General features: G+C 44.5%; 1 protein-coding gene across 1 annotated transcript in view; it reads right to left on the bottom strand.

The window, feature by feature from the left end:
* Positions 1 to 5,047: 5,047 nt before the first annotated feature.
* The window catches only part of sgip1b (SH3GL interacting endocytic adaptor 1b), a 44,737-nt gene continuing 34,460 nt past the window's right edge, over positions 5,048 to 15,324 (bottom strand). The window contains exons 15-25 of the mRNA XM_070436561.1: positions 12,481 to 12,972; positions 12,116 to 12,237; positions 11,625 to 11,775; positions 9,968 to 10,079; positions 9,647 to 9,682; positions 9,228 to 9,383; positions 8,970 to 9,102; positions 8,659 to 8,861; positions 8,444 to 8,508; positions 8,092 to 8,256; positions 5,048 to 7,836 (exon numbers count right to left, since the gene is read on the bottom strand). Coding sequence (XP_070292662.1) covers positions 7,814 to 7,836; positions 8,092 to 8,256; positions 8,444 to 8,508; positions 8,659 to 8,861; positions 8,970 to 9,102; positions 9,228 to 9,383; positions 9,647 to 9,682; positions 9,968 to 10,079; positions 11,625 to 11,775; positions 12,116 to 12,237; positions 12,481 to 12,972 — 1,658 coding nt within the window. The 3' untranslated portion in view covers positions 5,048 to 7,813. The remainder of the gene's footprint in view (positions 7,837 to 8,091; positions 8,257 to 8,443; positions 8,509 to 8,658; positions 8,862 to 8,969; positions 9,103 to 9,227; positions 9,384 to 9,646; positions 9,683 to 9,967; positions 10,080 to 11,624; positions 11,776 to 12,115; positions 12,238 to 12,480; positions 12,973 to 15,324) is intronic.

Below are 15,324 nucleotides of genomic sequence, written 5' to 3'. Positions count from 1 at the left end.
CTGTTTCAATAACAATAGATTGGTGACAGAGGGCGCAACTTTCACAGGGAATTCTAAATTGCATTTTTGCCCCCCCCCCAGTTTTATTATTGCACTGTATTATTGCACTGTGATACGAAAAGCGGCACCGGTGTGCTTTAGGACCATGCAGATGGCTCAGAGCGGTTTGGTAGGCTGTTTCCGGATTAGAAGGCTGGATTTAGGACTGCGATGGACACCACAGAGCGTGCGGACAGGCTGCTGTGTGAAGGCAAAGCTTCTGAAAGGCAAGGGTATTAGGACCAGCACAGGCGAGATTAACAGAAGCAGCTGCTGTCTGTGTGTGTGTGTGGCTTTTTTCTCCAAGTGTGAAAAGCGTAGCAAAGCAGAAACTGGCTATTCTTTAGTTGACTGATCTAACTGGCAAGTACAGTGGCTTGCCGAAGTATCACCCCGTTGGCATTTTCCAATTTTGTTGCCTTACAACCTGGAATTAAAATAGATTTTTGGGGGGTTTGTATCATTTGACAACTTTTGGGGGTTTGTATCACACAACACTTTGAAGATGCAAAATATTTTCTGTGAAACAAACAAGAATAAAGACCAAAAAAAAACAGAAAACTTTGAGCGTGCATAACTATCACCCTCCAAAGTCAATACTTTGTTAGAGCCACCCCTTTGCAGCAATTACAGCTGTAAGTCTCTTGGTATGTCTCTATTAGCTTGGCACATCTAGCCACTGAGATTTTTGCCCATTCTGCAAGGCAAAACCGCTCCAGCTCCTTTCAAGTTGGATGGGTTCGCTGGTGTTGAGCAATCTTGTAATGGGTGCTGGTTGGTGGCAGGGAAGTCATAGTCAGGCGCAGGAGAACGAACTTGATATAAACGGAGTCGTTTAATAAGTGCTCATAAAACTCCAAAAACCAAAATATACAAAAAATAATAAAAGTGTGTACAAAACCCATTGCACACCGACACATGACTTGCACAAAACATACAATCTCRGACAAGGACATGAGGGGAAACAGAGGGTTAAATACACAACATGTAATTGATGGGATTGGAACCAGGTGTGAAGGAAGACAAGACAAAACCAATGGAAAATGAAAAATGGATCAGTGATGGCTAGAAGGTTGGTGACGACGACCGCCGAACACCGCCCGAACAAGGAGAGGGACCYACTTCGGCGGAAGTCGTGACAAATCTTTAAGTCATACCACAGATTCTCAATTGGTTTGAGGTCTGGGCTTTGAGTAGGCCATTCCAAGACATTMAAATGTTTRCCCTTAAACCACTTTGAGTGTTGCTTTAGCGGTATGCTTAGGGTCATTGTCCTGCTGGAAGGTGAATGTCCGTCCCAGTCTCAAATCTCTGGAAGACTGAAACAGGTTTCCCTAAAGAATTTCCCTGTATTTAGCGCCATCCATCATTCCTTTAATTCTGACCAGTTTCCCAGTCCCTGCCGATGAAAAACATGCCCAAAGCATGATGCTGCCACCACCATGCTTCACTGTGGGGGTGGTGTTCTCTGGGTGATGAGAGGTGTTGGGTTTSCGCCAGACATAGCATTTTCCTTGATGGCCAAAAAGCTCAATTTTAGTCTCATCTGACCAGAGTACCTTCTTCCATATATTTGGAGAGTCTCCCACATGCCTTTATTTTTTTCTTTAAGCAATGGCTTTTTTTCTAGCCACTCTTCCATAAAGCCCAGATRGGTGGAGTGTACGACTTAAAGTGGTCCTATGGAGAGATGCTCCAATCTCAGCTGTGGAGCTTTGCAGCTCCTTCAGGGTTATCGTTGCTCTCTTTGTTGCCTCTATGATTAACGCCCTCCTTGCCTGGTCCATGAGTTTCGGTGGGCAGTCCTCTCTTGGAAGGTTTGTTGTGGTGCCATATTCTTTCAATTTTTAAATAATGGATTTAATGGTGCTCCGTGGGATGTTCAAAGTTTCATATATGTTTTATATAACCCAACCCTGATCTGTACTTCTCCACAACTTTGTCCCTGACCTGTTTGGAGAGCACCTTGGTCTTCATGGTGCCGCTTGCTTGGTGGTGCCCCTTGCTTAGTGGTGTTGCAGACTCTGGGCTCTTTCAGAACAAGTGTATATATACTGAGATCATGTGACACTTAAATAAAGTCCACCTGTGTGCAATCTAACTAATTATGTGACTTCTGAAGGTAATTGGTTGCACCAGATCTTATTTAGGGGCTTCACAGCAAAGGGGGTGAATACATATGCACGCATCACTTTCCTGTTTTCAATTTTTKTTTTKTTTTTTAAACAAGTAATTTTTTTCATTTCACTTCACCAATTTGGACTATGTCGTGTATGTCCATTACATGAAATACAAATAKAAATCTATTTAAATTACAGGTTGTAATGCAACAAAATAGGAAAAACGCCAAGGGGGATGAATACTTTTGCAAGGCACTGTAGGTCTCCATAGCCTTGGTCTCCGGACCCGACAGAGAGTACAGTCGTCCCCGGGGTGGAGTGATGRCTGGGAGAWGGTCAATCCTGCAGTCATATGGTCGGTGCGGCGGATGCAAAGTGGTTCGGGCCTTATTGAACACTTCCCGGAGGTCCTGTTACTCCGCGGGAATGGCGGAGAGGCCCGGGGCAACTTCCGAGCCCCCAGGAAGACGTCCTGGGGCAGGCTGCGCTGACTTCAGGCAATGGGTGTGGCAGAACGGGCTCCAGCCCATGATGTCAGCAACAGACCAGTCCATAAGGGGATTGTGTCACTGAAGCCAGGAGAATCCCAATACCACGGGGARCTGAGGAGACTTAATGAGCAGGAATTGGATTGTCTCGCTGTGGTTCCCTGACATATGTAYGTTGATGGGGGWGGTATTGTGGGTGACCCGGCCTATACAGCACCCYTCCAGTGCTCTAACGTCCATGGGAATGGAGAGGGGCTGAGTGGGGATGTCCAGCTTGGAAACCAGGGTAGCGTCCGTAAAGCTCTCATTGGCGCCAGAGTCGATGAGTACCCAGAAAGATTTCAACTGGTTCCCCCACAGCAAAATGGCATGAAATGGGGTGCGAGTAAGYGGAGAGGAAAAGGTATCCATATGGCCCACCAGAGTACTCGCTCATACCGATGAGTCTGGTCTTTTAGTGGACAGGTGGAGACGAAATGACCAGTAGTCCCGCAATACAGGCAACTCTTAGTGTGAAGCCTGTGTAGCCGTTCAGCTGGAGACAGCCTAGCTTTGCCTTGTTGCATCGGCTCGGGAAGAGGAGAAATCGGCAGWCTTTGGAGKCTCTCGGGGAAACTCGGGTAGCCTCMGGGTCTCTCGGCAACGGAACCTTCTGGGACTTCCGGGGTGCCTKGGAGGCGAGGTGGAATTCTTGAACGGGTGAGTGAAACTAAATCTCCTCTCCTTCCTACGTTCCTGTAGTCGCTCATTGATCCGAATGGTCAAGGCGATGAGCAAGTCAAGATCCGTCGGTAGTTCCCGGGCTGCAAGCTCGTCCTTTACTTCCTACGATACTCTGTGCAGGAACATGTCGAACAGCACTTCTGGGTTCCAGACACTCTCAACTGCCAAAGTGCGGAAATCKCCCGCATAGTTTGCCACACTGCGGGAGTCTTGCCGAAGCTGGAGTAACTTCCAGGCAGCCTCTCTCCCGGACAACGGAGCATCGAAAACTTTCTTTACCTCCGCCACGAACTCCAAACTGAAGCATACGGCCGACTGTTGTTTCCATACTGCCATACTGCCTGCAGCCCTCCCGGACATCAGCGTGATGAGGTATGCTATCTGAGAGAGGTCCGAGGGAAAGGAGGGCTGCAGCAGCTTGATGATGACGGAGCACTGAGCGAGAAACGCCCGACAGGTGCCCGACACTCCATCGGTGTGTTCCGGGGGAGGTAAGKGGGGTTCCCGGGAAACCGGGGTGACCGGGGAGGTGGCGCTGCTAACAGCCGGGTTACTGAGGGGCTGGGAGGTTACCGTCGTGTTAGGCTGCCTAATAGACAACCCGCGGAATTGCTCCAGCAAGGTGTTCAGCACTTGGTTATGGTGTTTGGCCAAGGACTGGAACCCTTCCATTAGACCACGAAGCAACTCCTTGTGCCTTCCTATGGTGGCTCCTTGAGAGGAGATGGCGTTGCGGAGCTGGTCCAAGTRTGCTGGGTCAGTCATGGCCAGTTCGTACTATCACATTTCATGTAAGACCCAGGATGCAGACAGTGTCCAAGTAACAAAAGTGTATTACTAGTACAGGGGCAGGCAAAACGACAGGTCAAGGGCAGGCAGAGGTCAGTAATCCAGATAGGGTGCAAAAGGTTCCGGAACAGCAGGCAGTCTCAGGGTCAGAGCAGGCAGGGGTCAATAATCCAGTGTGGTGTGGCAAGGTACAGAACGGCAGGCAGGCTRAGGGTCAGGGTAGGCAGAATGGTCAAAACCAGGAAAAACTAGAAAACAGAAACTAGAACAGCCAGGAGCAAAGGGAAAACCGCTGGTAGGTTTCACAAAACAAACCAAACTGGCAACAGACAAACAGAGAACACAGCTATAAATARACTGGGGATAATGGGGAAGATTGGAGACACCTGGAGGGGGGTGGAGGCAAGCACAAAGACAGGTGAAACAGTCAGGGTCTGACAGGATGATGCAATGATGCAATGCCTATCTAAGTCTATGGTTGCAATTTGTCAATTCCAAAGACCAACACACAGTGTAGAGCGCGCYACAGACAAGTCCCCAAAGTTGCAAATACATTGCAAATTGTACCATTTTTGTTCAGCTCAAAATAACAACACTCTTACCTAAATCAGAATTTCACGAGTCAAAGGAAATATTGTAGTCATCCAGAGCATTCTGTTTTCCTGTCAACCATCAGTTTTGAACGAAGGGTTTTATATCCTGCACCAACTGTATGCATAGGTTTTTAAAGGGACCCTGTACAGTTTGGTGTGTAACAATGCATCTGCCAACAACAACAACATTGCAACAGCAATGCACATTCAATAACCTATCCAAAAGAGTAGTGTATATTCATCTTCACCTGTAATATTGGTAAATATAAAAAATAAAGACAATTTTGATTTCCAATAATCTCCCATTCTTTATTACCAAGTAAACCAGGTAAAGTTATCACATTATATTCATTTTTTAAATATTTTCACTCTTAAAATCTTTGGATGGGAAATTTACATGAAATGTGTCCTATGCAGTGAATAAAATACAGACAGAAAAACATAAAATTCATAGAACAAAAACATACAGAAAGTCTCTTACTGGCTMGAAATATGCTAATCCAGAATAAGGCAAATAATAAACCATGTAAGCATTATTGAAACCTTTATAAATTGCTGCTTCTACATATCTGGAGAGAAGTTTGATATTTGTGCGTTCTTTTTTAAGGACCAGTAAGGCTCAAACAAAGAAATAAAAGTTTGCAACCAGGACAAAAGAGTCATAGTACCATAGTTAGTGATAATATCAAGGACAAAAAGCGATGTTTGTCATTGTTTGTGACTCCTTTTGAATATGTTGATTTGGAAATTAGTAATAACATCTGAGGCAATGTAAGGCTATTAACATTATAATGATGTGAAAATGCATAAAATAATACACAAAACATTTTCTCCTTGAGATGGGCAAGAGCATAACAATTATAGTTATGCAAAATAATTTGTTGTTGGTGTAATAAAGTTAATATTCAGTTAAGAGTAATTAACACAATTCTTAGCATATTTATATGTTGCCTTTTTAWMTAATACACATGATTTCAAGTATTCTATTTGTGACACTCATTTGTATCACAGGTTGATGGTCACTAGACTGGATGCTCTATGTTATGTATGAAACTCATATTGTTGACAATGATTGACGTCAGACCGGAGGTACACTGAGCCGAGGACACACAGATATTATATTGATGACATGTTTAGAGAACATCGGCGCTACCAGATTAGAATGTAAGGGTCTGCTTAGAGAAGGGGGAATTAGAAATGTCTCTTGGCTTCTGCTCTGGAGATGTTCTCCCTGAATTCTTGTAATAAACCAAAATGATTTTGATTGATATGATCAATGACTGTTCTCCCTGTTGTTCACCTGGAACATCCCATGTARTGTAATCAGGAGAAAACATAAGAGGACTAACTGCAATATATCATGGAAGTGTGGTAATGTTGTTGGAGTTTATGCCAAAGGTCAACGCTTTAGGTGAACGGTCAAACACGATGAAGTGACTAAAGGTTACAGTGAAGGCAATCACAGTACACTTACTTTATAAAAAGGCGTAGGTCTGAATTAGCCTGGTGAAACTAGACTGAATGCTACGTTCACTACTGTTTGGTTTAACCAGGCTAGGTTGGAATAGCATTGGATAAGGAGGTGACTCTTGATGGATATTTTTTCTTCGACTCCATATTGTGTGCTGCTGTGCGTCCTAAATGTCTTGAAATAAATAGTATCGTGTTAGAGGAAAATGTACCAAAAACAACTTTCTTGAGTAACGCAGATTTCATGCTGTACCTTTTGAGATTTTCTTTTTTTTTTTAAACCATGGACAGTCACAGTATATTACAGGAAATCCATGTTAGAAATGAAACTTGAAATTATCATTTTTTTAAATGGTTATGTATTGTGAAGGCTAACACCACCGTATAGCATAACTCTTATTTGACAATACACAGAAACATCCATATGTCCAAAGGGAAACATCTTTCATATTTACACTTTTTTTTACAAATTGATTTTGAATATATTGCTATTAGAAAATGATAAAACACTTATTTACTCCACACGGTGGAAAAACAACAAAAGAAACATAACATTAGGGGCTTCCATTACATATACGTACATTAGTATTCTATTTTAGATAAATAATTATTGTAGCACTTTTTCATCTTCGTTAAATGTCCTCCGGTTATATTTCCCAGTGGGCCAAACTGGTTCAAACTGGTTGAATTGACGCCATAAAGAACGAATTTCAAACAGTTTCTCATTGTAATGATGTCATTTCAACCAGTTTTGCTTGGTTAAGCCTCCTGGAGATGGACACAACTCTAAGGGACAAACAGATCAGTCATTTATCTGGTCCAAGGCAACTCTACTATCCAGCCTGTAAGGCAGCCTGCTTTGTTTTTGCCATCCACAATCAGGTAAACAATGTGAACCATTACATTAACCACTTGACCTCCCAGCAAACACACAACCACCTCATACATAATGTTGTCTCCACGTTGACTCCAAGTTGTGGGCCTCAACCTGCTGGTACAGTACCAACTGGTGCCATATTAGTTTTACCAACCCGAGAAATGAAAAAAAAAGCATCAAATAATACAATCTAAACGTCATCATAGCGAATGGAATTATTTTCATAATCTATTGAATTATCAATGAATGTTAACAGTATCTATATCTTTTCACATAAATCTGTCCAGTGAATCTTCCATCATCACCCATTCACACATTTCTTCTCACAAAAAAAAATTGGATTACTGTATGTGGTGCCAATGATAAATGACTTTGATAAACGTACGTGTTGAATTCATTATCTTTGTCTCGACAACCCTCAAGGTGCACAGAACGGGAAAAGGCTGTACTACTTGCATTAACCCCAACAGTGAGAGACTACTGTGTTGAGCGTGTCAAAACAAAGTGATACCCTGGTGAACTTTGTGAATTACATCACATCCTGTTGTTGCTTCTATCCCATCATCCACCGTTCCCGGCTCAAGTGTAAAGTTTCAGTTGTTTTTCCAGTTGGTAGCTTGTAGCCTGAATGAAGAATCCGTAGTAGACTCTCATCATCCTCACAATCAAAAGCCATTGTATGGGTGAAAGGGTGTCATTTTACAACAGTGGTGACTAGTTGTCCGCCAGATATTTCCCTGTAAAGAAACACAGAGGTTTCAATCAAGGGAATTTCAACTATTGCCAAAGTGTTGTCTTGCCTTGTTTGCATGGTCAGGCAACAATGTTACATTCAGGATTAGGAACGGTATCATTTCAATTCAGTTTCAAATAAGGGCCCAAGATTGGCATCCCAAAATGTGTGACAATGACCATGGGAGATGACAAGACAGCACAAACAGATCTGGGATCAGGACAGTATTTTCATGCTTCCCTCACACACAGACACTGACCTGCTGCAAATCTCTTTTTGACCAGCGAGAGCCTGTAGCCGGTCCCCACCAGCTGGATGTCACAGCCTGACAGAGTGCTGCCCTCGCTGGTGAAATGCACCGCCAACTGGGACGGCTTACTGGGACCCTCTGTCAACTGGAACCTACCCAGTAGAGCCCCCACTCCTATAGGAAAGAGGATGATGATGATGATGACGACGAAGAGTATAATTCAGATTATGACAATAAAGTTGAGGCAGATGAAAACAAAGACGATAAGGAAGAGGAGGAAGACAGGATAGGAGAAGGAGGAAGACAGGAAAAGTGAAAGAGGAGGAAGAGGATGAGGAAGAGAGAAAGGAAGATCACCTACCTCCATTTTCAGACCTCTGGGAAAGGCTTGGTATCTTCCATAGAATTTTCTGCTGCTCTGGTTTCCTTAGAGAGAAAACAAAATAGTTATAGTTGCCTACTTGCCATTATTATTTCAAGTACATTAACCTGAATTTAAAAAAAAACAATTAAATAACAATTCTAAGATTAAATACATTTTAAAAGAATTTCAGGTCAGCAATTCAGCATCCTTACCAGGTAGCAGTGGGGATCATGGCTTGGAGCTTGTGCACGCCCCCGTCCACAGGGACCAGGAAGTGGATGTTGTGGAGGGGCGAGGGGGCGGCCATGGCCTCCATGTTGTATTTGTAGTCTATCCTGAGATCCGTGCTGGTGGCGTCGCCACGCCAACTCAATGCCAGGTTCAGGGGAGTCGACTGGATCCCATCGGCTGCCACCTGAGACAGAAACTCACACACACAGTATTTTGCATTTGTTTAACAATTATATGCAATTGTGACTATATACAGTATATGTAATAATATGTACTATGCAGATGGTCTCACCTGATATTTGATCATGTCCACATTGTAGTAGGTTGCTTGAGGCTTCTGGTCAGCCACTCTCCTCAGGTGGCTCATCAGGTTTGGCATATTTACCCAGAATTCCTTGGTGTCCACATTGGACATGGTGGTGTCACTGGAAAGAAATACATGACGTGAGCATTTTTTATTTGGCCACAATCCATGCTACATTTTTTACATTTTTATAATCTTTGCCCCAAAACAAATTAGTGAGTCAGTGTATGGTATAGTAAGCCTTACCAGCACAGTAGCTGTGGATTGGGGAGGACCTGCTCAAGCCGGCTGTAGTTGCTGATGCTGAAGGTGAGCACAGGGGCAGACGGGTGGCTAGCAAAGTGCCTGGTGATGCCTGCTGGGAAAGACAGCACCATCTCCCCAGTGATCTTTACCACACACCTGAAAAACGGAGAATAGAGCCACCTCAGTGCACAGAAATGGGTCAAGACAAAAAAGAAAAGAAAAAGACAAAAACTGCAGTACCCAGAATCCCTAGGGATGCCACAAACAAGCAAACTACATTTCACTACAAAATATCCACATTCTCAGAACAATCTAGGCAAAAAAATGAATGTCCCTGTGGGCACAGCAAAAGGGGACAATAAATAGGCATAGCTGCAAGGTGATAATATATATCAACAACAATATCATAGCCATCTTACTTGTTGCATTTATTCTGATGAGGGTCGCTTTGCCGGCTGAAACATCATGTTGTCATGAATTTGCATTCACATCAGTATTAACTTTGATATAAATTTGACATCAATGTTGTTATTCATATCAGTATCAATATTTCTACTTGTGTTAGCATTAGCCTAGCTTTGAGAGGAATAGCCTAGCATCGATAGGAATAGCCTAGCATCGATAGGAATAGCCTAGTTTTGAGAGGAATAGCCTAGCATCGATAGGAATAGCCTAGCTTTGAGAGGAATAGCCTAGCTTTGAGAGGAATAGCCTAGCATCGATAGGAATGCTAGCCTTACTTGCTGGGGTCGGCTCCTTTGAAGTAGGCGTTGATGGTCTCGGTGAAGGCAGCCGCCACGGGCAGAGTGTCCTGGGCTCCCATGGTCAGTGGGCTGGGTCCTCTGGAGCATCCTGACACACACACACACACACACACACACACACACACACACACACACACACACACACACACAACACACACACAACACACACACACACAACACACACACACACACCACCACACACACAGTTGATTACTATAGAAAGACACTAGCTCAGTACTTTTAGCACTTCCTGTGTCTGTAACAGCCTACTGACATGGTCAAATGAGCAGACATGCGTAAGGAAGGGGAGATGGGAAGAGCATGGTGAAAGAGCATAGAAATGGCAAGAAAGACGATTGGACAGATAGAAAGGGATAAAATGACGAATGAAGAGGATGCTTAAAGAGACTGGAATAACATGGACAACCAGAGTAGTGCAGTACAATACAGTAGCCTCCATACACTGGTACTGGGTCATATTTATTAGGAACCAAACGGACTGAAAGAGACTTGTCCAATAAGACATGCTATTTTTCCTTTTCCGTTGCACTTCTTTTTTTGTTGTTGCAGTGTACCCTAATGAATACGACCCTGGTACGACTCACCTTCGAAAGACAAATAAAACCGGCCATGGTCAAACCATACCATGGCTGGCTGTTTTTCCTCTGTGTGTGCGGGGAGGGTTAGAGGACATGGGGGAGAGGCAGGCAGGAGGAGAGGAAGAGAAGAAGAGGTGAATGAGTTACTGGAGGTGTAGACCCATCACAAGACACTGAGGGCAAGGCCAGAGGGAGCTTTTGCGTGATGGATAGATAGAAAGTGAGAGAACATCAGATTGTGCATGGTATACCATTGTGTGTTTAGGAGGGTGAAGATGACAAGGGGTGTGCATGTATGCATCATTCTGTACAGGGTACATGCTTCCATTCTCCACAGTATTTAACCAGGTTGTCCCGTTATGGTCAAAAGGCCTGTCCTATTATGGTCAAAATACCTGTTCCACAAAAGTCAAATTTTATGCTTCAAATTTGAGCATACCACCACTCACAAAATGACAAAACAATGAACAGTTCATTATGATGAACACTGAATGTATTAACACCAGAGACATACACTGAGTATACAAAACATTAAGAACAGGTGAAAGCTATGATCCCTTATTGATGTCACCTATTAAATCCACTTAAATCAGTGCAAAGAACGATTTTTAAGCCCTATTACAATTGAGACATGGATTGTGTATGTGTGCCATTCAGAGGGTGAATGGACAAGACAAAAAATGTAAGTGCCTTTGAACGGGGTATGGTAGTAGTTGCCAGGCGCACCGGTTTGTGTCAAGAACTGCACCGCTGCTGGGTTTTTSACTCTCAACAGTTTCCCGTGTGTATCAAGAATGGTCCAACACCCAAAGGACATCCAGCCAACTTGACACAACTGTGGGAAGCATTGGAGTCAACATGGGCCAGCATCCCTGTGGAATGCTTTCGACACCTTGTAGAGTCCATGCCCCGATGAATTGAGGCTGTTCTGAGGGCAAAAGGGGGGGTGCAATTCAATATTGGGAATGTGTTCCTAATGTTTGGTATTCTCAGCGTACACAGGTGAAGGAGGTTTTTATGGAGGATGGTAGTACCTGTGGTGGATATGTTGAGTTCTCTCCCCAGGGTGGGGGTGGAGGCTGCGCTCAGTGAGGTGATGGAGGAGATTGAGGAGGAACTCTCAGCCCGGGCCAGGGGGGCGAAGGGAGGAGGGCTGCCGGAGACTGGGGGGCTGAAGGGTCGAGRCTGGGGGAGGGGGTGAGAATATCAGTAGCCCGCTCCTGTACCAAACTTTTTGAAACACATTGTAATGTTAGCATAGTAACCGCAGTTAGGTTAAGTAGTACCTCTAACTTTGTGGAAATTGGTTGAATAAAAAAAACGAATAATGAGAGTCTAACAAATTCTAATGGTATCGATCCGAAGTCTAATAAATTCTAATGGTATCGATCCAAAGTCTAATAAATTCTAATGGTATCGATCAGAAGTCTAATAAATTCTAATGGTATCGATCAGAAGTCTAATAAATTCTAATGGTATCGATCAGAAGTCTAACACATGTAAGAGTATACTGTAGGTGCCATACCAGGTCTCCTATTGGTTTCCCAGGGGGCAGTTTGGGTCGAGAGGAGGGCCTTGTAGGAAGAGGGGGAGGGATTGGACTGCCTCCTGACAGGGGCGTGGAAGGACGAGCTGGAGAGGAGGAGCCTGAAAGGCATGTGACATGAGGAAAAATGGCCCCTATTAAGAAGTGTTATGATCAGCTATGATTTACACTATATAGAGTACATGACCATCTAGATCCGATAGCAATTGACTCCAAGTAATAGATGTCCAACAAATTACAGTTTCACTACGATCGCACTACCCATTCCAATTATTGGATTTCTATGTTTTCTTACAGTGGTAATCTACCCACTCTATCTATGTTTTTCCTACAGTGGTACTCACCGCTGCCTGGGCAGGGTCCGGGGGAGGACACCATGGACCTGTAGGTGAGCGGGGGGAGTGGGGGCGGCGTGCCCCTGAAGCCCGGGGTCAGCCCAAGAGGCGAGGCCATATAGTCAGGCTGCTCTTCCCTCAGGAACGCCAGAGGGGAAGGGACACCCGCCCGAGGGTAGCGCTCCACAGGCAGGGGGGGAGGGATGGGACTGGTAGGGGCAGGGGAGTACTCCAGTGAGCCAGAGGGAGCAGGGGAGTACCCCAGTGAGCCAGAGGGAGCAGGGGAGTACCCCAGTATCTCATCATCCAAAAACAGGCTAGGATCGATGCCGATGCATGGCGGAGAGTCCGGGGGGGAGAAGTCAGGAGGCAGGGGAGGAACGGGTTCATCTGGAGGAGGAATAGAGATAATGGAGATGGGAGAGTCGGGGGGAGAGGAGAAGGGCGGCGGGGAGGGGGGAGGCTCATCCGGAGGGGGGCCCGGGGAGAGGCAGGGGGAGTCTGGGGTGGAGGGAGGGAGTGGGGCGAGTCGGAAGGAGGAGAGGCAGAGGGCGGAGGCGGGGCCGGTTCGTCTGGTGGGGCGGTCTCTCGCTGTTGAAGCTGATCCATCGGGGCGAGGCCCTGTCCTCACTGGTCTGGGAAGATTCCATGGGGCCGAACACGTTTTCCAGGTCAGGCACAGGGGAACCTCTGTACGAGCTGGGGATTGGACATTCAGGTAGATAGGGTTGGGCTTGGACTATTCTCCCATTGGGTAATCAGCTGTGGAAAAAAAATAGTTCAGAGATCTTGCTGACTTAAAGCGGCCCTTCTATCAATGCTGTCCAAAGAAACAACGATTCACGGTGACAACTGTGCACGAGGCATGGGAATATGGGAGCTAATTCATTCCAAAAACAAAATCCAAATAAAAACCATTTAAGTTTTGGAAATGAATCTGCTTCGATATGGGGGAATTATGGGCATTGGCAGAATAATATTCCGTAGGAATCAGTCAAAGAAATAGCCTTGACTAGCTGCTGGGATGTTCTTGGGAGGCAGTGGAGGAGGAGCTACAACGAGAGTGACACTTGGTCAAAGACTTGCATTTTGCTACAATAGTTAGTCTACAGTACTACCGGCACTAGAGAGTGTGACACTAGGTCAGTCTATAGACTTACTATAACACTTAGTAACACAATTGACATAAACGCTTGCCTCAAACTGGCGGGCAGATGCGACCACAAGCCGATTTAATGGCCCGTAGATGTCTTAGAAATGTAGTAATCTAAATCACAAACATGACTGATGAATGATCGTTTGGGCTTACCTTCCTGTGGGAAGGATCTGGTCAGAGGGGAGTCAGGGTATGGTCTGGAGTCACACCATGCGTCGGCCTCTATGCAGACCACTATGATAAAGCAAGACATGATATCAAACTTGATCAAAAGTTTATCGAACTTCAGTGGGAACAATACAGTATCATGCACAAATAATACACACACAGCCAGACCCAGGCACTGTTGGGTTGATTAATACAGCTAGTAGTATTATTATGATTAGGGGCAATCAACCAACATACTGTACTAACACATAGCTAATAACCCATGCCAACACAAACACACATATGCAGTCAGAAAGAATATCTTGTGAGAGTTACCATCAATTTCTGTTACTATCATATCTGTGTGTCTCATAGGTCGTCTCCGGGAAGCCCGAAGAAAGCTGGGGATGCTCTGCGACTCTGGGATACTCTCTCACTGCAAGAGATGATAACATACACAAATACGATTTTATGACTCTGATATCAAGATTTCCTTCAGTTTTATTGTCGTGTGTTATTAAATTTGAACTCAACAGCTTTATTTTTTTGCCAATATAACATTTAGCAGACCCATCGCAAATTCGAACCAATACAGTATGTAATGTTCTAGCCTGTTTGCATTGTTAGCATTAGCACGGGTTTGAACTCTGACTTTGCGTCTCGAGGGCGGGCCTTGGCGTAAGGGTGGAGCGTATGGGTCTGGCAATCTCTTCACCTGGAAAGAAACAACCCAATATGGAAGGATGTATTGCAAAAGGAAAAGAGGCAAAATGGGATTATAACTGGGAGATATAGGTTCATCGTGAACAGCGGAGGGTTTGCGGAGTTTAAGATCAGAAAGAATGGTGATTGGCCGCTGTGGGTGAAAATACCAAGCACTTGAAAAAGAGGCAATTAAGAATTATTGTATAATTACTTAACTACAGGTACCGTAGATGTGCGCAAAATAGCTGTACAGTAGCAAGTAGATGTATTGTTGTCCGTAGTTTACCCCAATTAGGAGGAATGGTAGGGTAGGCCAGAGAAAAGTATGGAGAAGAAAAAAAACTAAAAACTTAAAAAACACTGGTTACAGCGCGGAAGCCTCAGATTACAACAAATCCTAGTCGCACATTGCTCCCAAAAATAAAACCCATGGTTGTACATGCAGAACATTTCCTTGCATATGCGACTGAACTGGTCGCATTTTAGAGCCCTGATCACACACCACTGCTAACTCCATGCTATTTCTTATCATGCAGTGAGTCTGGGTTAGAGGTTTAGCGTAGGCCTTACAGTACACATGACTGGCACAATGGGAGACCAAAACTCACACAGCTGACTCCCAGTCAGCTAAAACGATGTAGCTTCGCTTCAGTAATGATTTCTCCCTATATGGGGGGGGGGGGTTAAACCATTACAGCAATAAATACATCCAAAATAATAAGGAACAACAATATCACTATATATTCATATATATATATTTATGATGTCATATGTATGTATTCACTGCTTGAGTTCCTGCGATCCTTATTAGAATGAGCTCCAAAAGGTTATCTCTCTCTGTGGGT

Source organism: Salvelinus sp. IW2-2015, linkage group LG32 (genome assembly GCF_002910315.2).
Source record: "Salvelinus sp. IW2-2015 linkage group LG32, ASM291031v2, whole genome shotgun sequence".
Classification (NCBI taxonomy): Eukaryota; Metazoa; Chordata; class Actinopteri; order Salmoniformes; family Salmonidae; genus Salvelinus; species Salvelinus sp. IW2-2015.
This window is presented reverse-complemented; position numbering and strand designations above follow the sequence as displayed.